Source organism: Montipora foliosa, chromosome 1 (assembly GCF_036669935.1).
Source record: "Montipora foliosa isolate CH-2021 chromosome 1, ASM3666993v2, whole genome shotgun sequence".
Taxonomy (NCBI): Eukaryota; Metazoa; Cnidaria; class Anthozoa; order Scleractinia; family Acroporidae; genus Montipora; species Montipora foliosa.
Window position 1 is genome coordinate 22,330,011 of NC_090869.1, and position 25,000 is coordinate 22,355,010.

Here is a 25,000-nt window from a genome sequence, read left to right on the forward strand (position 1 = left end):
GCGAATGGTTACACATGGCGAAACCAAAACAACTTAACAGCTTACAAATGAGTAAAGGAACACTTATCACTGAACACCGCAAAGGACTTAATTGCTCACTCACATCGCATCATAAACAAGAAAGATAAAATCGCCAAACAGGACATTTTAGTGATAGACCAAACCACTTCATCAAACAACACTGGTGCCTTGCCTCGATTGTCAGGGTCGGAGAGACACTATGGAACGACGATTATTTATAAGATAGAGAGATATCAGAGAGAAAGAACTTTGGCTTCAAGGCGGGTACAATTGTTGATAAATCTCCCAAGCGTGTGTATAAAAACCCCGTAAAACGTCCATGACATAAGCAAAATATAAAATAACTTCCGAAAAGGAAGAGGTTTACAATACCGAAAGCAAGTCAGAAAGTGAAGGGTGTGAGAAATACCTGGAAGCGAACAGTAAACAGGAAGTGTACAAACCCTACAAAAGGTCGACCCAAGTTAACACATCGCTTTACGAATGAAAAATCAACAATCATCAAGTCATTAGTCAGTTTATCTTAACTTTGGCTGAAAAGATGCAGTCTGCAGGTGATATTTCTGAAAACGATAAGGATGAACCCCCTGCATGCAATGCAGGACTTGCCGTAGCTGTCAAGTCTGGGTTTTCGGAAGGTGAACAAACGGGAAGCTTGGCAAATTCGCGACAATCGCAAAAACCAAGGTGTAAAGTATTCTGTATAGTCCAAAAGCAAGAATCGAGTATCGTTTCGCCAAAGGATGACAAGGACAAGGAAAGGCCCAAAGAGCACGCTAAAAACAAGCCCAAACGAATCTCAACTCAAAAGTACTCAAGAGATGCTACGAGCAAGGGGATACAGTCACCAACAGAACCGATACTCGTCACGGAGAACGATAGTTTGAAAGAGAAAACTGCAGTCAACATGGCACATACGGAAGAGAACACAATGAACAACTTCGGCGAATTGTCTACCAAACAAAATTCAAATGACAAAGAAAGATGTAAACTCACTGAATCCATGGATACCAATTTCCGATCACAGCAAGACAAGAGGGATGCCTCGCTTGGATCCCCGAGATGCAGCTTCAACGAAAGAAGTGAAAAGTTGTGCCTCAACGAAGTTGCTGCGAAGAAAGGTCGCTTTCGAATTCGCTCGATCACATTGAGACCGAGGTGGTATCGTCAAGATTCGAGCAAACAGGAGAAAAAAGAAAGAGGAAGACTTGAAGTCATAAAAGAAGGAAGAACTGAAGCAGATACGTGTGTTGAAGTTCCATTACGAAAAGCGGCGTCGTGCGATAGCTTTTTGATTTCCAGTCCCAAAGAAGATGACTTCGAATGCTGGAGAAACATACACAAGTACCTAGAAACGCAAAAGAAGCTCTCAAGGGCACTCGCAAAAATTAACCGTTTGGAAAAGCAGAGATCAAAGTCTGCTGACGAGGAACTTCTTTCCCAGAACACCAGAAGATTGCCAAATGCACTAGAATGTGAACGGAGTTTCGCAAAGGAAAACAGAGAATGCAACTTTGAAAGAGGCATCGAAGTACAAAGTATCTTGCAAGAAAGCCAGATTCAGTATTCAAATGAAAAGCCCCACCAAAGAATCTCGTCCCTGAAAGATTACCGCCTGTCCCCTTCTGAGATTGAGGATCCTACATGGAAGCGGGTTGCCACTGACAGGCCTTTATCAGGGAGGAATCCAAGCGACTCGATTGACCAAGGAGACGAAATGTTCTACAATGAAACCACCAGAGCGCTTGGAATGCCAGAAAATTCGCCCTCGTTTACCACTGACGACGATGAATTGGAGGGCGGTTACGTGTTCATGTTATCTCCAATTGAATGCCCAGGTGAGAATTTTCCACGTGACTTTCACACAAAGGAACACCACATCACAAGCCTGAGTGACAAGGAAAATGAAGGGGGTAACTCTTCCGACAGCGCCGCTAAATGTGCTCTGAAAAAAGCTATACTAGAAATGGAGTGGTCAGAGGACGAGTGGATGGAGTTGACCGAAATCGTAAGATCCAAAATGGGCCACGCTAAATGTCCGAAAAAGACACATGCAGAATCGCCACCTTTTGGAAGACGAACTATTCTACCTGGATATCACACTGCGACACCCAACTTCAGTTATCCGAAAGGGGACATAAGAAGAGGAATGCCGCCCTACGTGAACCTTAATCAACAGAACGAGGAAGCGAACGAACAAGTAAGACAGCCGTTCCTCGATGACCTAGAGAGATTGACAGGTCGTTCTTACGGTAAACGACCAGTACCAACGCCACGGAGCGGAAAGCCGCCAGTTTAAAACGCACCGTGTGCCGCAAGAAAGTTTGCTGATATCGATATCAATAACTGACACACCCCGTACAACACATTCTCCGAATTCAGTATCAAGAGCACTATTTCGTCAAAAGAACCCGTTTTGAACAACCTTAACGCAGATATTAAAGTCATGGAGCAAGCCAGAGGCGCTAGCAAGCAATTAACCACTAACTGGTTTCGACTCACCCTTGTAGAGCGAGTTTCAATCGCGTGTCGTAAAACCAAAACCAAAGTAATTACTTTGGTCAATCAAAAAGGACGAAAACAATCCAGTAAACCAATCAAAACTCGAAGTAATTACACGTAGCCGACACAAAGCGCGGGAAAATGTGCACGCGCGAGCCAAGATTGCTTTTGGTTTCACTTCTGATTGGTTGAAAAAGTAGCGCGAGAACTTTGAACCAATCACTGAGTGAAGTAATGCAAAACCAAAGCAATTCGCTAATTACTTTCGACACTCAATTGAAAACCACTCTATTGTTCAATTCAACCCTGTTGTCGAAGAATCATTACATGTCTCACAGGAGTTCGAAATGGCAGGCTCGTGCAAAGCAGCTCTTAGCACGGCTCTTGTGATTGTTTTAGGAAACAATACTTAATAGGTTCCGCAAAAAATACACAAAGGCAAATACAAAACAACGCGATAAGCGCGAGGAAAGGCAAAAGGGCCAATCAAATTGGTGAATGATCAGATGAGATCATCGTTCCGCGAGATTTCAACTGAGCCAATTACAGAACTAGCGATACGAAATAAAAACTAAATCAAATCCGTTTGACGTTGCGTTTAAACTGCTTTGTTTCGCATAAAAATTTGAAGTTACGAAACGCTTCAGAAAATGACTCAAACAAAGGCTTAGCAGTAGTATCACCAGAAAAGATTTACAGAAACCGACGAGTTTCGAGTAGTACACATCTACTAGAAGATTTGCTTGATTTGGAATTTCGAGCAATACAATTCCCCCAGCTTGGGTGCTTATAAAAGCCCCAGAATGTCAGTTTCTTGGATAGATGAGTTGGAAGGGTTGACTAAGAAGAAGCAAAAATAGAGATAAATTCAGGCATTTTATGCGTGACGAAGAGCGGTAGTGGGGCTGTCTCAGTTCTAGGGAGTGCGTTCGCCCAAAGTTTTGGCAGTAAATCGCTCATTAAATAAGTCAACTTGATAGCAGAGGAGAACATTATGCACTTCCGGTTGCTTTGTAACGTTAAAGAAAAAGGCTGACTTGTCAACTCAAGTGATATGCGAATCTTAATTTAAAATCAAGGACCTTTGTATAAGTCGATGGACACTGATGACTTTTTATTGTATGTAAATACAACCTGTCTGTACAGAATAACCAAACTGAATAGAAACAGCTCAACTGCTGAATACCTTGCCACTTAGAAAAAACATTTATAATGTATCCTGACTCGTTCTTTGAAGAACGCCGCCAAATGCTGAAAAAGGCGGCAAGGTATTTTATTACAACTATTACTTTGACAGCTTTAATTTCAATACTTTACTTTTTTCGGTCCAAGCATTTACATTAATTTTATTTTGTTGTGAATCATGAAAAGTTTTATCACTGTATCGTGGTCACAGTACGCTCTTCCTAAGGTCTTGTCGGAGAAGTAAAAAAAGGAAGAAAGAAATTTACCAATTCAAGGTCAGCGAGAACAATGGCAATTCAAATTTGATTCCATTTTGCTTACTATTAGTTAGAAAAGTGGACATATTCCTATGTTACCAAGAGCCAAAAATTTTATCTCCCTCAAAGAAGTGAAACATGGCAAACTGATGTTTTCTCCAAGTCGAAGTACATTAGCCAAAGCGGCAATTCCGTAGCAGTCGTATAATGAGCTTCATTGTACCTTTCTGCCAAAAGAGAAGGAAATTCTTCCCCAGTTTCCAAACGTCTAAAAATACCATCCATTCTAAAGGCACTTTAGAATTACCGTTTTAATGCCCTTGTTGAGACACAAAAGCCATTATAAGTGTTTCGAGTGAACTGGATAAAGCCGGTTAGTTCATCAGGACTTCCAACTGCACAAGTCGCGCATTCGTATCCCCGGGAAGACGGTATGGGATAAGTCCCGCAAAAGTGATTAGGGCTCGGGCTTGGTGTCGCAAAATTTCTCGATACTGAAAAAACAAGAAGAATTTCTTTGAGCAAAAGAAATATTTGGGCGACAAGAAGTCATTTTCGAAGATTCAACGAAAGTTATCGCATGTGTTTGTGTAACACTGCGGTTCGAGGACAAATATTATCCAAATTATTCCATGGTCAAGCGAATGGCAACGTCGCTCTAGGAATGTTTGCCATTCTCAAAAAGTTTCCCGGAAGGAACGAAGAGAGTGCGTTGGGCCATGCATGGCTAATGGAAGGGCAGCGACAAGAAACTTGCTGTAACATACGTTTACAACTTACCACAAAAAAATGATTGTTCTTAGATTGCTACAAATGCGCGTAATTGTCAAAACTCACGCGAGGTTTGGCATTGCAGAGAACCTCCCCAGTCTCTCGTTATGCCAATAAAATAACTCAACAAGGAGGAAACAAGGAGCCCAAACGAGGAGACTTGATACATTCATTAGTTTCGGCTTATCATCACTTGATTACTAGGGACCTTTAGAATCTAGGACGAGGACGAGAACGAGTACGAGAATTGACTTCCCATTTTTCGCGAAAATACGTAGAAGATTTACAAGCAGTGTAGATTGCTCAGTTATTCTTATGGCTGGTAGCTGAGCCTTTTTGCTAATCGAAAAATGCCAAAACTGTTACCGTGTTGTTAAATTGTTTTGACACGACAACATTTTTGCAAAACCTCGTACTAAATGACGACAGTATCACGTTTTTCCCGCCAAAATGAGGCTGGTTTGCATGTGCTCACTGTTGTTCTATGAGAGTACCTCGTACTCGTAGTCGTTCTCGTCCTAGCATCTAAAGCTCTCTACTGACGGCAACGAAAACTTCCACAGCTTTCTTTCACTTTATCCTTACGATATGACCATAAATTACTTATCCATGAGTTCCATGGGAGTAAATTACCATGCAAGGAAAATTAATCATATAATAAAAGGGTTGACACTGGCTAAAATATTGTGTTGGACGTTTCGGCAACTGCTGTTGCCTTCCTCAGCAGGGATGAAAAATGCAAAAATCTAACGGTGTCCCGATGGTACACGATGCCTATAAATATAAAATTGCACTTCAAAAGAATATTTAAAAAAATGAAATAGACAATAAAAACGAAGGTCTCCAGAGCACTCTAAAATATTTTTACAAATTCTTTATGTTATTGTAAACGGCATTCCTTACGATATACGAACGCTATAAACGAGCATATAGCCCTTCCAAACGTTTACAATAACATAAAGAATTTGTAAAAATATTTTAGAGTGCTCTGGAGACCTTCGTTTTTATTGTCTATTTCATTTTTTTAAACATTCTTTTGAAGTGCGATTTTATATTTATACGCATCGTGTACCATCGGGACGCCGTTAGATTTTTGCATTTTTCATCCATGCTGAGGAAGGCAACAGCAGTTGCCGAAACGTCCAACACAATATTTTAGCCAGTGTCAACCTTTTTATTATATTTTTAACATGCCTGGCTACACACCAAACATTTTTTTGAAAATTAATCACCTTCTCCTGGCCTCCATCGTCTCTTTGACTTTCAACCAAGGGACTCAGGCCAGTTCCCCTAAAAGGCCAAAAAAAAAAAAAAGATTTAGGATGCATTTAGGAGGTGATATAGGTGGTTTGTACCACAGAAAATACACCAACCATTCGGGCGGAAAAGTTAAAAAATCTAAATAGCGAGATCAAGCGCGAAGATTACAAGAAATAGAATAAAACGATTAGTCCACTTAGACTTAGGAAAAATCACAGATGTATTTAAGCCAGTAAACTGTAGAGCGTGTAGATATATAGATTCTTCTTGGGAATTATAGGTGTTTTGCAACCAATCTCAAGAGACAAACATCGTAATGGAGAAACGCACAAACGATGGTGGACCAACAAAAGAAGTTACGGGGAGATCTTTTGTTTTCGTCCACAGACATGGCGGCGATAACGTCACGTGAAAAACCACCAATGCATTTTACCTTATTTTGCGATAATTTTCATGCAGTATGTTCATCGTTGCCAGCAATACATCAGGGAAATTCCGCCGTATCTGTTTAAATTATAAAATAATCGTTTTGTAAAAGAACTGACTGTTCTCAGTAAGCTTTACAGCACCTTTGAGAAAATTCATTGAATACACTTCAATTCTTTACCTCGTCATTGTATTGTCGAAAAGCTGCTACTCTTTCTTCCACCGAATCATTCCTTAAGGGAACAAGTTTGAGCTTTTGCATAACCTTTAAGAGGGGCAAAAAAAATAAATTTTAAAAACGGCCCAAGAAGCAATAGCGATGACAATGACAATGACGATGACGATGATGATGACGATGACGATGACGATGACGATGACGATGATGATGATCAGGATGCCACTGACGAGGACAGGGGGCGGAGGGGAGATGGAGTGAAAACCACTGTTGAACATAGGAAGAGAAAGCAAACCACACCCATGGCCAACCCCACCCAAAACGAAAAGGTTGTGGCAAGATCAACGTTGAATACATAATAGAGGGCAAATGAAATGCAGTATGAAATTAGTACAAAGGTTTAGGAATATAGAATGGAGGTAATAAGAAGTTGGTATGGCCGTCTTTAATTGTAAAACTGATTAATTAAATTGGGCACACCCACAACAAGGCCTGGCCCCAGTTGTTCAAACGATGGATAGCGCTATCCACCGGATAAATTACTATCCAGCGGATTAACACTAGCAAAACTAATTGAGCGATCCAGTGGATAGTGAATTATCCGGTGGATATTGAACAACTAGGGCCAACTGGTTAGAGGTCACACTATGAGCTCTTCAATGTTTTAAAAACTCACATCTAAAGCAGTGTCAAGCTGGCCAGCATGGTAAAGATCAAAAAACTGCATCAGATCCAACAGAAGGTAAAATGTGCTTATGCGACTTTGGCTTGCAGTATGGCCAAGAGTTCTGTACCTAAATAAAAACACACACACGCACAAACAAAATAGTATAGTAAAAACATTTTCTATAAAGCCAAGTTTACATGCAGACTTAAACCTTGGTAAAGGATATGACAGCTCTTTGGCATTTTCGATCAGGCCGCTATCCACCGGATAAATCACTGTCCAGGGGATAAGTCATAGCAAAACAAATTGCACTACCCACTGGATAGCGATTTATCCGGTGAATAGCGCTATCCAAGGTTTGAACAAATAGGGCCAGCTTTCGGTAGCCTCGCAGCTCCTACAAGGTCTCACCTGATTGGAGACCACCCTTGAGGTTTAACAAAAGAACAAATAACAGAAACAATGGACCCTAGAGGATAGAGTTGCAGCCCTTTTGTTTTAGGCCTAGGGTCCATTGTTTTTGTTATTTGTTCTTTTGTTAAGGATTAGGGTGGTCTCCAATCAGGTGAGACCTTGTAACAGCTGCGAGGTGACCCCCAGCTTTAGAGGTAAAATCGGGAGGAAGCCTATCTGGGATCAATACTTAAGCATCTCTATTGTTCATGTGCACTGCTTTGACATGTTTTTCTTTGACCATCTGCTACCTACAGGACCCTGCTGTTTGTAGAAGATGGCTGCTTAGGATATTGAGGTGCTATCTCTGCAATCAGTCATCAGGGCCCTAAACAATACAGGTTCCTACGGTGGGAAACAATATGTGTGGCTGGCCCATGTCAAGTACATTGCCCAGTTATCACTAATTGTACCTTTGAGCCAAATCAAAAGCCATGGCCTGGAGCCTGTCACGAGGAGACTGGAGTCCACTGGATGTGGAAATCACCTTGTTTGAGGGAGACAAGAGCATAAGAACAGATATCACTCAGTTGATAAAATAATGCACTTCAATCACGCTCAACTCAGAATAATAAACCTTTTCATTTGCTACCAAAAACTGACAGACTAGTTTGACTGGAATCAAGTTGACAGCAAGGTCCACACAAATTGCATAGCGATGGCTTCAAATGTCGTTGTACGTAATTGTATGGAATTAAATTAAAATTAAATTAAAATTTTGTCAATGAATAAAAAAGGCGAATATTTTAATATTTGAACACTGAAAGCTGCCATCACAAAGGCACAGCAATAATTTTACTAAGAGTTATAGTTCATCCTGTGACCATTTCTGATCACTTTAAAGGATGCCATCTTAGCAAAATTTTAGGCATAACATTTCTTTTTAACACTTGACATAATCTCTTACCTGGCTCAGCAGTTTATTCAAAATCTCTAAAGCCTTGTCGTGATTCTGGAAAGAAAAGCAAAAAAAGGTGACATGAGATAAACATACCTACATGCAAAAAGGACCTCTTCTACCAGTGGTTTAAAATTACACGTACACTAATTTGTTAAAAATTAAAATATATCTAATTTTATATTAAAAACACAGATTACCAGTATATTCTTAAAGTTGAGTAAAAAAACTACGCACAGAATAAAAAAAAAAACAGTTGGATTAAATTTACCTTTGCAAGATCAAACAGCTTAACCGCCTCTTCAGAAAGCCCTTTTTCAGCTGAATCTTTTGCTACAATTTCTATTATTCTCTGCGTATCCTTATGGAATTTGTCAATGCAGCCAGGCTAAAATCAAAAGACAAAATAATTGTTTTTTAAGGGAAATAGGCTTGCAAGAAATACATTTATGTCCACTGTTTTAACAGGGTAGCCCTTCAGTAAAAATTGTTTCGTGATTTACAAACTGGCTCACCTTCCTTGAGCCATCTTGTTCTAGTCGTCCCAATAACATTTCAAACTGTCAAAAGACAAGACACATACCCAGTAAGTTTATTTGTAAGACACAAGGTTGATTGTGGATAAATATTTTTTTGCCAATTTAACCATCCATCTGCCAAAAACAAAACCAGTTATAATGAATGACTGCTTTATTACTTACTTCTCTCGTTTCTAAAACCAGCTCACTGATACATGACATGAAAAGGTCTTCACCATGAGGTCCCTTCATTCCTCTGCAAGAGAATAAGTTTTTGAGGTGAAAAAAATATAATTTATTGTTGGCCGTTTCACTTGTATGACGGTGACCACATTGACTTTTAAAGGGGATGTATCATGAGCACACTTACAATGTGATTGCACGAGACTGGTAAAAACATGCATATTCCCAACAAATCCTTACTGCTATTTATATGTAAACCGGGAGCAACATAAACATGAGCATAAGACCGAGGTGTCCGCTGTTTTTGATGCAAGCGGATATTAGAGTTAACAGTGCCTAAGATGGCGCCTGAAGGTGCTGTTTTTTTACGAGAAACTTCTTGAGGGGGTTCGCAATTATCCCTGCCTTTACGACAAATCAACATATAAAGTATTCTGAAATAAAATGTTCAGCACACTATACACTTGTAGTTGTAGTTCCTGTACTTAATTATGAAAGTGTCCTCGTTCTTTCGTCTTTTGGAAAATATCCCCTACCCAAAAGGACCTCTTTCTGTTTTCTCGTTCTCTGTCTTGTCGCCGTCGTCTTCTTCTACATATAATGTAGCAGCAATAGAAGTTTGAAACGTGGCTCGTCCCATTCTCTAGCGAATTTTCCCTGTCAGCTAACTGCGCTTGAGTATGTCACTTTTCTTATGCTTATGTAACAAGTGTGAACTTCGCTATGCTTATGCTGTGTCGCAGTGTAAACCAGGCTTAAATTAATAGATTTTACTCTGATGCCCGTGACGATTTCACTCGTCAACTGGGGGTAAGCAGCCAAACTTTACGAAAATAGCAACAATGAAAACAATAACATATCCTATGTTACAAGTAAAAATATGATAATACAAAATGAAATGTGGACATAACTAGAAAGAGGAAAGATATAAGTACAAAGTACAAAGTACAAGTACAATACAAATAAGTCTATTTATAAACATAGATTTACTACAGTATACATTAATTTTTACTTACAATAATTATCATTATCTCTTATTCGCCACCAATGGTTTGTTTGAAGAATGCAACATTATAGCACGGTAATAGAGTCACCTGAACATAATTAATGGCCTTGCTACCGCTTAGTGCCTGAGCATCCAAACAGACCTACAGCTGTAGGTACCACTTCAACCCACCTTAATAAAAAGAAATACTGAAGAGCTTCACGGGGATCAGTAACTTCGAATTTTCGAGTGTAGGACATTATGAGACGCGCAAAATTCAACTGCCTACCAGGAGCCGGAAAACCTATTGCCTTTGTCACTGGCAAGAAAAGCAAAAAAAAAATTAAACACAAATGAACGCAGAGTTTATTAATTTTATCTGCTCAAACAGTAACTTCTGTAATAAGAAAAGCTGTCTCTTAAAGCTTCTCTAAGCTTCAAAGTAATGTCCGTGAGAAGAGTAATGACAGTATCATCATCATCATCATTATCATACTACTACTTTATTATTATTATTATTATTATTATTATTATTATTATTATTATTATTATTATTATTATTATTATTATTATTATTATGATGTAATCCTTGGCTTGCTTGTTTGGTCTCTGAAGCACCCGGTCCAAAACCATGGGGCTTAGGTACCAAAGAGTTCACTTCATTGACAGGACTTTTCTGAGGATGTGAGTTATTACTATTATTATTATTATTATTATTATTATTATTATTATTATTATTATTTGTGCATGTAATAACAGTTGTTCAAACAATGGATAGCGCTATCCGCTAGGTTCAATTTGCGCCGCTCAATCAAGTTCGGTATCCTACCCGAGAAGAGACGGCTGGATGCGTGCACGATAGATTGTGTCTGTGATGTAAATTCAAAATATATTTTTATTAAATTAATTAAGCAAAGTTAATAGTTGCTGGGAAATAACAGTAGACATCCCAAAATAACTATTATTTTATTTTATCGGTATTTTAACGTCCATTACAAGATGTTTCCAGATGATGGGAACTTGAGTTTGTGGTTAAAAGATCAATGTGAGTTTGAATTCAACCGGTGAATCATAGACAAAATCTTTGGCTGCTTGAGCTCTTAGGCGACCTCATCGGCCCCCTTGTTCATCCACCAATAAACTCAAAGTAATTTCTATTGATCTTGAGGAATTTTACTTGCTCTTACATTAGCAAAGTCTGAGGATAAATTGCAATACTGATGGATTTAAAAGCGTATTTAGCTCTTGGCACCAACAAAAAATTAGTGAAGTTTCCAAACTCAAGTGGTAGGACCTCTCCAGCTTCTCGAACATGTTCCATTGTCGAAATCTTGGATGTTTCCCACCTTAAAGCACTGTAAAGCTTAAACAGACCGGGTTGAAGCATACCTTCGCAGCCACAATTTGAACAAAAAAAATGTTTATGCCTGCTCAAGTTGAGCAGGCGAGTTTCTGACTGGGGGTGATTAACAATGGCTCAACTCACTCACATGTCCAGCCATGATTTCAGGAGTAAGGGCTGGCTCATTTCCTGAAACAGTGGCTGGTAATTGAGCCTACAATTGTAGCTATCTGCCAGATAAATCAGTATTCACTGGATAACCCACAATGAAACCAATTCAATTGTATTATCCAATGAATAGTGATTTATCCGGTGGATAGTGTTAGCCACCTTTTGAACAACTGTTGTTTAAAGCTGCATCATAGTGAGCCAATTATGGCAAACTTACAAAGCTGAGCTTGAATTGACTCAGGCAGCAGAAGAAGCTGCATCTTGTAAAGGGCTATGGCAAAATGCACAGCATGGCTTCTGAAGGCCTCCACACGGGATAAAAACTCAATTGCCTACCAAATCAAATGAATACAAAATGTTCTCACAACAATGAAGGTCCAGTTCTAGCACACAGGTGCCAAGTTCTTGAGCGCTGTGTTCTCATGTGTGTTAAGGCACCACCTCTACCACTTTATTAGTCCTGCTCAACATTGGTGAACAGCTTGATGCTGGAAAGCAAACTGACATAATCTATCTTGACATGTCAAAGGCCTCTGATAAGGTATGCCATTTAATCTTGCTCTGAAAACTCAAGCACTTTAATGTCTCTGGGCACCTAATCGACTGGTTCAGTGCCTACCTGACCAACCACAAGAAAAGGGTCACTGTCTCCAGTGAATCCTCCCAAGAGGTGTCTGTATCATCTGGTGTACCCAGGGATTGCTATTGGGACCACTGTTGTTCTTACTGTTTGTCAACAACTTGCCCACCGCGTGCAATTCTTCTGAGGCGGCATGCTTTGCCGACAAAAGTCTACAGCCTAATTGACTCTGTTGACGGTTCTAGAGCATTGCAGTCTGATTTAAACAGCCTTGTGGATTGATTGGTCAGAATCATTATGTCTTCTATTTAACCAGCAGAAGTGCAAGTCTCAGCGAATAACAAGGAAGAGAACCCCTATCCAGCATGAGCATTTTTATAAAGGAGTCTGCCATAAATTCTACTACTGAAGGGAAAGATCTCTAGTGATCTCTCATGGCCAACTCAAGTTCACAATCAATGCAATAAGGCTAATAAGCTATGGTGTTTTGGTTCGTAGATCATCGATCGAGGTACATCAATAAATCAAGCACACATCAAGCCATGTACTTGGCCCTTGTCCATTCGTACTCGGGCTATGCAACACAGGTTTGGTCCCCCCAATCAATCGAACTGACTAAATGTATCAAACAAGTACAGAGAAGGGCTACCAAATACATCTTAATGTTACCCTTCCAAACAGAAATGTCATATATTTAAGGAAAGGCTTACTACAGATAAGTTACTGGCACGAGATGTTGGACTTGATATTCCTATACAAGGCTACCAATGGTCTAATACACATTGACAGTGACATTCTACTGCTTTCTAAGAAGACTGCTAGAGTAACAAGATCATCCCATAACAATGGCATTACCACCTATACTATATAGAAATGCAGAACTGTAACCTATCAACACCCTTTCTTCATCCACATAAGCAAGATTTGGAATTCTCTACCTTCTTCTATTAGCCTGAAGTGCAACATGGTTCGACCACTTAACTGTAGCATTACTTGCTGCTTTTAACCTCATTATAATTTACAATTTCTGCTTGGCACTAAAGTAAATGGTTTTGCTGATGTGGCCTCCCTGTCCATACTAAAGTCTTGCTTTCTTTTTTTGTTTATACAATATGGACGAAGTTAAATATAATAAAATGAAATAAAAACACAACCACCACCAAAAGCCACCATTAAAAAAATGCCTTTTGTCAAGTAAGAACAAGAATGATCTGCATTATTAATATTTTCATTTTTTGGCACTTACAGCCTCAAACTGACCAGTCAGAAACAAGACTTGAAAGTACAAAAGTGGCTTCTGATAGGCACCAAAGTGTGCTTCACCTGCAAAAGGAAGAGCAAAGAATAGCATTGGATAATTGGTGCAAACTTACCAAGAGGACTGAACAGTTGATAACTGTGACAATTATCCAAGTGTAAATTTGTAGAGTATAAAATTAATGTCGACATTGATGTCAAAAACGTTCTTACCAAACTGTTCTAGTAACATGATCTGTAGCTTCTGAAATGTTAAGCTATCATGGATGCCATCTTCCTCATCGACAGTCACCTGATTCAGCTAAAAAATAATAATTCATGCTATCATGCGAAAACCAACCCAACAATAATTGTTTTTAATGCATATTCCTGAGCACTTGCAATGACAACAGCATGCACAAAAAAAAGATCACTGTACAGCAAATCAACTTGCAAGTAAACAAAACAACTGTATTTTTTGCACCCTGTGACAAATTTAATGTCAGGTTTACTGTCTGTTAACAGTAAAACATCATCATGATCTCCAAACGAGTGTTGACAACTTAGGTGAAATCACTTCTGCATGCATAAAAACCATCGTCTGTTGGTATGGCATAAATAATGATGTACATGTATGGATAAGGTCTGTAAAGAACACAACCTCGCATTAAGTTGACAATGTCATGAGTCATGCCATGAAACATGTCTTTAAGGTTACCCTATACCTTCAGGGGTGGCCCGCATCGGAGCGATGCAGTGCGTCTGGTTTAAACTGTAGATACCTAAACCCCTATATCAAATTAAAGCTTATAGAGCTGGCTATCAAACCATACTAAGAATTTAGAAATTAAATGAATTGTCAAAGTTTTCTAAATGCAAGCGTCCGAATCACCTTTTCAAAGCTACAAGTCAAACAAATTTTGCTTTTCGCTATTTTATTTTGTTCCTCCATTTCCAACCCAAAAGCGCTACAAAGAAGTGTCTGCGTTTTGCCATACTCAGTTACAGTGAAAAGTTATAGAACGTTTTCGAAATAGTATTTAAAAAAAAGTGAAGTGTTCATACAATAATCGCTCTCAGAGAAAAAAATATTTTGAAATAAAAAATTTGCACAGTTTTTGTTGTTTATATGTTGACCTAGCCACTGTCAAAATTTGGGGCAATCGAACAAATTCCCTGTGAGTTTTAGCCCTTTAAAGTGTCCGCTTCGAGTGAAAAATTGATTTGAGAAAACAGCGCTAAAACTGTCAATCACACGGGTAATTTTTACTTCCGGCCAAAACGTAAAACCGCCATTTCTCCGCCAATATTTAATCTCTTTGAATAATTTCTTTTTTACATTAGAGATCCCACTTCGATCATTACTTTAACCGAAAAATCCAAATTTGAAGAAAATTGCCGATCTGAAGGTATATGGTAACCTTAAGGTGGCTCAAACCAGTTTCAACACTTCAAAGAGACACTCTCTTTAGAATGATTGACACTACAACACTTTATCACATAACAGCAATGTTATGGTACCATAATATGAAACACCGAATATTTCCAAACAAGATGCAATCCTTATTAAAGGGGCTAGGTCACGCAAGTTTATGCAATTTCAGCACTGATCGAATGGTCATAGAATTAACTAAAAATATCAAAATAACTGTTCAAACCTATAGAAGAACTCTAACAAAACACAGGGAAGCCAAGAAGGGACATGGATGGACAAAACTGGAGAGGATTGAAGTGGATTGAATTTGGGTAAATTTGAAAAATGTTGGTCCACCTTTTTTCAAATTTATATCAATCTATATCAAAATGTCATTTACAAAGCTGGAAAATCATTCTCAGTTGTTATGTGGCCGTGATTTTGCAAATGAAAGACTCTTGCTCTGCCAATTTGACATTTAGAGCTCATAATTAACAAAATGAAACAAAATTACCTAAAATAGCGTGACCTAGCCCCTTTAAGACGTAATATGTTACCTTGGCAACAGGAAAGCCCGGCAAAACACCCTATATTTTGGCGTTTGTTACTATTATCTCAAAAACGAACTTGGTGACCCCCTTTTTTATATTGCTGGAAATTGATCAGAAGGCCAAGATGAAACTTTCAGAAAAGTTTTTAAAAATTTTGTGCGGGAGAATTAGAGCCACCTTACCAAAATTGCAGCATCTTGTTCAGCAATAATGGGCGTTTCATATCAAACCATAACATTGGTAATACTTTACACAGGGTTGTGGTGCCAATCCTTCTAATAAGAATGTTTGCTAGAAAACAAGTCATTGAAACTGCTTTCAGCCACCTTAAAAGCTTGTCTAGTGAGTCTTAAAATTTATTTTAATGCATGCATAATTACGTAATGTGACTAAAGCCGAATCAAACCTTCAGCCACAAGTAATCTTCAGTTTTGTTGGCAACCTCCTGGTGGGAATCTGACAGCACATCACAACGCCCAATTAAACAATACACTGCCCTGTCAATCAAAGGCAAATTGTTCTCATTGTTACCAGAGGTTTGAAATAACAAGTGACTTATCTTCAATCATTTCAAAGAGAGAACACCTTAAAAGGATATTAGCAGAAACCCATAAGGGTTGAAACGTGTAACACACGTTCACAGCTTCCGAATATTCAGTGCGAACTTATTGGTTGCATGTTTCAGTGCTGAGTACCATATTTGGAAACCCCTCGCTCTTGTTGTTCCAAATATTGTACTTAATATTGTACTTAACAAATTGAATATTCAGAAGCTTGTTTCCCAGCACACAAGGGGCCGTTACACGTTTCAACTCTTATGGGTTTCTGATATTAGTCATTCAATATTGCTGCAACTGCCTATTTTTATTGTCGAATGAGATCCTTTGATGAATTCTACTCAGTGCATGAAAACACCAAATCAAAGATTTGTTTTCTTTTCCACCAAGACAAAGTTGTAAATTGCGAAGAACTGAGAAAAATGTTGCCTCTTATTACTGTTCAAGTCGTGTTAAGCCCCTAAAGCATTCAGTTTTTCTTAAATGGCATATCTCCTGATTGCTCTGCTACAATTTTACTTATTATTTACTTAATAATAATTTGTTACTGATAACAGAAATTCATTTTCGCTCACGCTTACATTATTGACATAATTAACAGCACTGCATTTATCTATTATTTTATTTATTTACTTATTATAATTATACAAACTTGCTTGCAAACTTTGCCTACAGTACACTGTTACATACAGCTGTACAAGACCACTACAAGGCTATTGAACTGTCTTACAAGTTAATTCGAATAAAGTTAGAGCTACACGAAAAACCCAAAATAACCGTCTCTCTCATCCTTAATCCTTTGGGTTAAAATTTGAAAGCCACCTTAATGCCAATATTCTCTGTGGTATTGTTTATTAGGCATCCTTATTCAAATATTGATATTTGAGCAAGTTCTATTCCATTGTTGGCAAAGTTCATAAAGAAATGAAACTTTGTACCGTATTGCGCGATTTCAACATAAACTTACTGAACTTTGAAAAACATCCTCCTACTGACAACTTTTCTAATACCTTAAGTTCATAATTCTTTGAACCTCATACTCTTAAACCTACAAGTATAGCTAATTATTCTGCTACACTGCTTGAAAATATTTTCGTTAATTCAATTGATCATCAATCTGCTCTATGATTTATCTGAACATTTTGCCAATAAGTATAGTTGTTAATGACCTTCCTCTGTTTTCGACTTAAACAAGGTAATAAAGTTGTTGTTGTTATCCTAAAGCCATAGCTCATCAGGGTCAATGGAACGATATACTCTGGTATATAGATTCATCTTTATTTGTCTAGCCAAGGACGGCAAAGTTGTGCCAGCGAGGATGGCACAATCGGTTAGTGCGCGGCCTTGGTGCAACAGTTCGATTCCCAGATCTCACATCCTTGTTTCAACTTCTTTCCGTTCTGTGTAGCTTAAGTAGCTTTAAATACCCGTAAAACGGAGCACTCACGACGAGGGGGGAGTAAAATGAGCGCTCCGTCGACCTCAGGTTTGTCAGTTGAATTACTGTTATGAGTTATCAACGTTAAATATGGTTGCTTTACTTTTACTTTACTTTAAAAAAAAAAAAACCAGTCTTCTGTAGATGGTTCACCTCTTAAAGGGATCTTGACTTGTACGTATCGATCTTCTGTATTGAAGTCGTAATTTGCTTTCGGAACTTGGGCTAAGCCTGTGAAAGTAAACAAAAATTGCATAAAAATAATACACTGAAATAATATTGCCTGTATCAGTGAGTCAATGTACTTCAAATAAAATAAAATACAGAGCCAGTGAGGCACATTAGTATGCAAAAGCAAGAAAACACAACAGTACCTTTCCTCTTTACTGTTCATATATTCTGCAAAAAGGTCTCTGAACTCTCCCAAATGTTGCCTACAGTTACCCAAGAAAAACAAAAATGTTGCACAATTTGCGGCTGACAGGTGCTGTAAATCACTCCATTCAGGACAACTGGCTGTAAAAAGGTAATAATTTATTCTAAAACCAACAATGAAAGAGTGCTGAACTTAAAGCAGAACTGAAGGAAACAAAATACTGTAAGTATTTTTTATTTACACTTTAGACCACAATAATGTTTTTATTCTGCTTTTGGGCCATCAGCATTGCGGATCAGAATGGAGGAGTCAGCAGCCATTTTTGCAGCTTATGACGCATGATATCGGGAAGACATGCGAGTTATTACCCAACTGTATTAGTTATTGTACAGACAATGCACAAAACCAGTACAAATATTTCACGAAATTTTACAGTGAGTTATTGTACACTTGGTTATTGTGTAACCAGTTTTACTAGTTTAGATGCTAACATTTGACCAGCGCTTGTCGCACACAAATCTTTCACACATTCTCCAACGTTTTCAATTCACTTTCTAAAAATTTAGGGCAAAAAAGTTGGATAATAAACAGCTTATTAGATGTTTTGGTGTGTAATAATCGGCTCGTCAAAATACAGCACTGAACTCGTAAAATACACACTGTACGAAAACATCTAATAAGCTAATAATTAATTTTATTATACCAGTATCTCTCTATTTCATTAACAGACTTTACCCTCTCCCTCCAAAGAGTGTTGATTTTACTATGTCTAAAACCAGACGTTTTCACCACTGAAAAATACATGTACATATGCCAGTATTTATGACTTTCCTAAGCCGTGTTCACATTAGGCCTCGATTATGATTGAATTATAATCCAATTAAGTTTGGAATGAGTTCACATCAACTAAATACAGTACAGGATTATCATTGGATTATAATTATTTCAAACAACCTCAAGGGGGTTGTTTACATAATTACAGTGTGTAATTGAACAGAATGGTGAAAATGTGGCAGTACAAGCGGGCGAAACTGCTAATCGGTTTATGGAGGAAAGATCTGGATTTGACTTCTTCTATTCTCGGAAGCTATCCTTGGTTCTCTTCTCGTCTCAAGCATGGTGATGATGACAATTGTGGCAGACACACGATATGGAGCCATTTTGTCTCACTGCGAGGTTGCGCGCCCTGCCTATTGTATTTGAATTTTCGCAGATGAACAGAAACATAATTGAAAAAAATTGAATGGAGTATGATAGCCGGAATTATACTTCAATTGATCACAATCAACATTAATTAAGTGTTAGTTTCAGCACAAATCAGTACTTGTTTAATAGTGACTATTAAATTAAATTAATAAATATTGTACAAACTACTTACGGAACATGATTTACTGCCTGCAGAGCAGCCCTTGGGTCTCCACACCGCAGACAATAGTAAATTAATGGCCATAATGGTGCTCCATCAACATCACCATCCTGCATGCAACACACAACAACATACATTTTTACCACATGGTATACCACACATTCAAATGAATAGCATTTTTGCACATAATGGTAGTGGTTCTTCAACTTGGAGGTATATGATTACTCACATCTGAGCAGCCAAAGAGGAACAAAATGGTTTTGCCTTAGGTAATCATGTTGGTAGGTAAGCTTTTTGATCCCCTTTTCACTTGTAAATGTATACTGAAAAGCATTACACCAAACCTATACTTTTGTATTATTATTATGTAATACTATGTTTATGTGAAAGTGATTTGACTTTTTCTGCTTTCATTTATGGCTATTTTTTCATTCTTTCATTCCTTCTCCCTAAACTATGTATACATACTATGTGTACATGTACACATACATAGTTTAGGGAGAAGACATACATACAACTAATAAAACTAGGGGCACTGGCATCTGATAAAGTGTGATAAAAAAGTTGTAATATGTGGCATCCCATTGCTTATTATGCGGCAGGAGATTGACAATGACAAGGACAATAAGTTCAAGACTGAGAGCAAAGGCGAGAGTGACGCAGATAGCAAGTACATGTATACTGTATTGTCAGTTAAAAGCTCCATACAAAACAGCTCCTTTAGAAGCAACCAATTCTATAAAAGTTCTGTGACCAACAGTTCTAATTTTTTTACAGTGTCTTATTACTGGGAACTTGGTTACAAGCTGATTTCGGAATTTGCAAGACATTTCCTTTGGTTTTGACATCTGAGAAAAAAATTCGATAAACTCTCGGCTGTAAGCTGAGCCCCCTTGTTTGGACTTTATTTGGCAGAATGAAGTCAAAATTTCTGAAAAAATAGCTCAGCTTATAGGTAAATAACTATGGAAATTAGTCAACAACTATAGGAGAAGAAACAGGAGGAGCAAAACAGACAATCTTCTTGTGCATGGAACATGCCTTCAAGGAAGTTTTTTTCTTGTTCTGGTGAATTTTACTTGGAAGATGACACACTTCTTCTTTTTGGAGGGAATAGCGGCCGATTTCAACAAAAACATACCCATCGTGATAAACTTTCACTTCATGGTGTAAGCTAAAATTCCCTGCGAAAAGCCGCATGATGATTCTGAATGGCTAACAGCACAACTCATTGTCTTTGTTCTGGACCAATAGATGACTTTCATCAATAGCAGACCACCCAGGTAGAATGGTAACTACTTACCTCGTGGCGAGGCTACAAAGCCTTTCAGGTACTGCTGTGTTACCATCGATTCAAGGGCATTTTGTTGTTTTGAGAGGTGCATGTAAAATTAATTGCAATGACGTGGCGTTTTAAAGCTTGACTAAAAAACAAACTATCACAAATTTTTATCTTTTTTTTGTCTCCTATTCTGCTCTTAGTGCAAATTATGCTGCGATGTGCGGAAATTAGTGAATTACGCGATAGGATGCGATTCTGAGTCAATTATGCGGGATCAGACCATCGCATAAATTATATCAGAGGCCCTATAGGGGTTAACATACCAATTCAATTTGCTCTTTAAACTTTTCTTCAAAAGTTGTCTGGGTATTTGACAATTTATGCAACAAGTGCAATAAATGTATGGTCTATTGTATTCTACTCCTCTGTTAAAATCCACTTCTTATCCTTTACCTCTTACAATAATAGTTATGATAATCATACTTGACAACTGGATTCAGAAATGGTGTTAATGCCATTGGTACACAAAAGTGAGAAGTTATGTCATCATTAATTTTGAAATCGAAATCCTTGAAATTGACAATTATTGTGCACTTCACATTTTAGGCTGCAATACCTAACATTATCCCTGAGTATAATAAACAGCTTACCTCTAATCCTTGAATCACTGGTGGAAGCTTTATCTTTAAATAACTCTTGACCAAATGAAAAGTGCCTGGAACTCCTCCTAACTTGGCTTCATGCAAATTATCATAAACAGTGTCTTGAACAAATTTTAAATATCTGTAAAGGCAATGAAAAGATTCATGTTCAATGGTTAAATAGAGGATAATACATGGCTGTGCGGAGAAACAAAATTTCTCTTGGAGTGTTGGAGTGTTAAGAAATTTTGTATCTCCAAGCAACCATGTAATTTTCTTTTCATTGCTTAAAATCCTCACAGCACAATTAACACAAGATGGTTTGTTCTTTTCATTTCAAAAGCTAAGGCTTGAACTTGACAACATAAGCTTGTTGTTTGTCAATAATAGTATCATGTGTGAATAAAAATTAACAATATCATCACTGGCAGGATAGCGTTTTTATCGATTTGCTGCCACACGGTGGTATACCACTAAATTTTAAATAATAAAAGAACTTTTAATAAATTATTATTGGTCTAACTGCAGTAAAGCAGCACTATGCTTAAGTCCACAAATTCATGTAATTAGATAGGGATTTTCAACATAAAATGTCCAGTTGCACCAACATTACAGTCTAAATCTTTGCTACATATTTCCCACAACAAGTAAAGTGTTAAGTGTCACTGTTATTTCAGGGTAAGCAAAATGCAGTGGTTTAGCTTTCCTTTAGGAGAAGAACTTACGGGACAAACACACTTTGCGAAATACATGTACTGGTAAGTAGAATTTTTGTCTGTATTCCAAGACAAGAGATTTTTTAAAGTTTGGGAAAGAGCAAGGCTTACACATGCTCGTCACAACTGGTATACATCTAACTACCTGCACTATTTTCTAGATGCATTCATGTACACCTTATAAATGTGTCTTACTGATAAATTATGCTTCATACAAGTACCGGTAACATTGAACTATTATATGTACCACACCTACTGTAGTAATGAAACCAAGATGAAAGGAATAGCTGTGTGACCATGTATGTGCAAAAATGTAGGAAAACTTGTACAAATCACAACAATTATTGGTTCACGGACTGGCAGAGAATGGGATGCAATACTCTCCAGGAGTTAGGCGTGAAATGTTCAATATACATGTAGAAACGTCTTTGGATTTAATTGCCAAAAAACCTTCCTGTTTCAATAGCTCACCCTCAAATACATGGTAGCAACATTTAAATTCTCAAGAAATGAAATGAAAAAAAAAGGAAAATAATTTTGGAAGAAATACCTTTTTTCCAGAAAATTTCTGGCCTTTTTAATGAATCCCACTTGAAAGTCAAGGGAAAACCTAAAAATAAATCAGAAAACATCACCAGAGGAAAACTTGCCTAAATTTTCCTACATTCCCAGTAAATATGCATATTAAGAGACTCACAGATGGCTATTCAGCTGAGAGTCTGCATGCATAAGCTACATGTCATGTACAAAATGTGACTTTGAGACATATTTCTTGTGCCTGGTTTTAAAAATCGCCACGAAATTATTTCAAACAGAAAAAAAAAAACAAAGATGACAGTGCTTACTGTATGTATGGGCAATGGTTATTCGTCTTCTTCTTTCAGATGTACCATTAATTTTATCAAATACATAACATCACGCAATTTCTTTAGAGCAAATGGAGCAGAGGTCTATTAATTCGCAAACCTAATTTTCTCGGCCATTGCTTGTGATATGCTGCCGCGGTTTTGTGCCTCTTCTCCAAGTTCTTTAACAAATGTCCACATATCCTTGATAATCTGTTCATAAAAGAAATGTCACAATATCATTGTACTGTAAAATCTGCATGTTTCATAAACATCTTTGGTAATGCTTTAATTATTATAATAAAATGTAAGGATCATGAAATTTTCAATTTGTCTCAAATTTGTCTGAAAACTTAAATAATTTTATGTTACACTGGACTTTTCCTCTGTGATTGAGCTTCATTTTTGAGAAATAACATACAATGTATGCAACAAACTGTTGGCTCTCCGTAAAACACAAACTTCAAAACAAATAGGACAGAGGCTCAGTTGGAAATGTGTGTGATGCTATTTATAATAATATATGTACCGTTTGTGTCAAATCACCAGAGGTAAAATTCTTCAAGCATTTTTTTTTCCAAGTGAACTTTGTAACTATCCTTGACCTTTACATGTACATTGATTGAACAAGCCTCTTTCTTTAAATTGCAGGAAATGATTTTGTTTACAAGCAACTGACTGTGCTACATGTACATTAAAGCCAAAAAAAGCGACAAGGTGCTAAAAAGAATCTGTAACAAGGCAATCAAAGAAAAATGCCATGATTTCAATTATCCCACAAGCCACAGGCATATGAACACACCAGTGACTGATTGAGCTACTGATTACCAAGTCTTTTAGAGCATTAATTTTCTCAAAAATAAAATCCAAGTCAGAGAAAAAGTCTCCATGTAAAGAAACATTTCAAAGTCAAGTTTGAGCCAAATGGCCCAAAATTACTTTAAGGTGTCCGTTTGTCTTTTCCTTAGAATTCTTGGCTATCAAACTGCTAAGTTATATTACAAGGAATATTCCTCACCGGGTCATCAAATCTGTCTGTCAGTTCCATAAACCCATCGACGATATTGTGCCTTGCTGATAGGATTAAAGCTTCATTGTGAATGTAAACCTGTGGAAAACACCATGGCAAAGTGAATAGTTCATTATACTTCCCAACTTTTTTAGGTAAAATAATGGCTTGCAATATTGATTGAGGTACACTGTACAGGTACTGTATAAGAATCAGGTTTGGCCATAAGTTTTGGATGCTTGCCATGATCCAAATTTAGGCCCCCAAAGAGGTTTTATGGAATGGAAGAAGGCTTCAGTGCCATAAGAATCTCAAAATACAGTTGAAAGCAAAGCTATGTACACTGCACAAAGTACATGTACAGCAGTAAGTCTGCATGTGCATTACATACATGTAAATCAATATTGCAGGATCATTGTAGCCAACCTGGTGGATGGTCAAGGTTTGGAATGAGGAGGCTCATTGAGCAGTTGACCAGCCAGTTTACTTAAAAGGCTGCAGATTCAAGCTAGGGTCAATGCTAGTGAGTAGCTATTTCTTTAAACCAGCTTCGTTGGATGTTTGACAGATGCTGCACCTTTTTGTATACAGTGATTCTGCTTTTTTTAGAGTTTCAGTCAGTTTGCATGCTTGCTTTTTGGCAATGGGAAAAGGGACAACTGGAAAGGAAATCTATGTACCAGGAAGGAAACAAACCTACTACCATCCATAACAGTGCTAAGACACTAACCACTAAGCCAGGGCTCAAAGTTTACTTTTGGCTTTGAGAGGTCTTGTGCTATCAAGTGTATACTTCTAGGCGCACCGCCAAAATTTTAGGTGCACAGCAGAATTTATTATCAAAAATGTTAGGAGCACAGCTTAAAATACTGAGAGAACCTGTTCTAACAGAAACCAGAACTTGAGACATTGATTCATCTTCAGTTTCTTTGTTTTCTTTAATTTTTATGTATATCGATATAAATTATCTGTTGATTCATGTTTCTGTTTCAAGGCGTACTGCTCGGAGTACGCAAGTATAGTCAGGTGAGAAAACAGAGAGGCAATTTAGTCACACTGTACTTGACCTTTTAAGGCACACAAGTGCGATATGATTTTTTAGGCGCACAACCAAAAATATAGTCACATGTGCGACCAATTGGATGCTAACTTTGAGCCCTGTAATTAAGCTACAT

At 37.7% G+C, this 25,000-nt stretch overlaps 1 protein-coding gene across 1 annotated transcript in view; it reads right to left on the bottom strand.

Moving 5' to 3' along the window:
- Nucleotides 1-3,616: 3,616 nt before the first annotated feature.
- LOC137993482 (nuclear pore complex protein Nup93-like) overlaps nt 3,617-25,000 on the bottom strand; it is a 26,009-nt gene continuing 4,625 nt past the window's right edge. Inside the window, exons 6-27 of the mRNA XM_068839371.1 lie at nt 23,835-23,924; nt 22,938-23,029; nt 22,522-22,581; nt 21,265-21,397; nt 19,345-19,442; nt 17,965-18,024; nt 17,744-17,821; nt 16,002-16,092; nt 13,865-13,952; nt 13,641-13,717; nt 12,032-12,146; nt 10,494-10,620; nt 9,317-9,389; nt 9,131-9,175; nt 8,887-9,003; nt 8,625-8,669; nt 8,131-8,204; nt 7,274-7,391; nt 6,604-6,687; nt 6,430-6,500; nt 5,969-6,026; nt 3,617-4,459 (exon numbers count right to left, since the gene is read on the bottom strand). Of these exons, the coding sequence (XP_068695472.1) occupies nt 4,340-4,459; nt 5,969-6,026; nt 6,430-6,500; nt 6,604-6,687; nt 7,274-7,391; nt 8,131-8,204; nt 8,625-8,669; nt 8,887-9,003; nt 9,131-9,175; nt 9,317-9,389; nt 10,494-10,620; nt 12,032-12,146; nt 13,641-13,717; nt 13,865-13,952; nt 16,002-16,092; nt 17,744-17,821; nt 17,965-18,024; nt 19,345-19,442; nt 21,265-21,397; nt 22,522-22,581; nt 22,938-23,029; nt 23,835-23,924 (1,914 nt within the window). The 3' untranslated portion in view covers nt 3,617-4,339. The remainder of the gene's footprint in view (nt 4,460-5,968; nt 6,027-6,429; nt 6,501-6,603; nt 6,688-7,273; nt 7,392-8,130; nt 8,205-8,624; nt 8,670-8,886; nt 9,004-9,130; nt 9,176-9,316; nt 9,390-10,493; nt 10,621-12,031; nt 12,147-13,640; nt 13,718-13,864; nt 13,953-16,001; nt 16,093-17,743; nt 17,822-17,964; nt 18,025-19,344; nt 19,443-21,264; nt 21,398-22,521; nt 22,582-22,937; nt 23,030-23,834; nt 23,925-25,000) is intronic.